This window comes from Egretta garzetta, unplaced genomic scaffold (genome assembly GCF_000687185.1).
Source record: "Egretta garzetta isolate BGI_Z169 unplaced genomic scaffold, ASM68718v1 scaffold904, whole genome shotgun sequence".
NCBI classification, from domain to species: Eukaryota; Metazoa; Chordata; class Aves; order Pelecaniformes; family Ardeidae; genus Egretta; species Egretta garzetta.
The window spans coordinates 136,008-136,268 of NW_009259525.1; the positions used below are offsets into that span (position 1 = coordinate 136,008).

The window sequence follows — 261 nt, forward strand, 5'->3', positions numbered from 1 at the left end:
CCCCCCTCCCTGCGAGAGGACGCGGGCGATATTTTTGCCGTGTCGCGAAGGGGAAGGAGGCGAAGCCAACCTTTCGCCTTTTTACCTTGTGTTTAACATCCGAACACGCCGCCCCGTACTTTTGCTCCAGGTATCGGTAGTCATAGTTGGGGAAGGGGGAAGGCGCCGGGTAGCTGCCGGAGCGCCAGAGCTTCCAGAGGTTGAGGGCGGCTATTCCCAGCAGCGCCAGGGCCCCGGCGGCGTAGATGCCGATCTCCCACC

The 261-nt window shown here is 62.8% G+C and overlaps 1 protein-coding gene across 1 annotated transcript in view; it reads right to left on the minus strand.

Annotated features, from left to right (window-relative positions):
- Positions 1-261, minus strand: part of SYT12 (synaptotagmin 12) — an 8,778-nt gene that overhangs the window by 5,936 nt on the left and 2,581 nt on the right. The window contains exon 2 of the mRNA XM_035893054.1: positions 86-253. Within this exon, the coding sequence (XP_035748947.1) occupies positions 86-253 (168 nt within the window). The remainder of the gene's footprint in view (positions 1-85; positions 254-261) is intronic.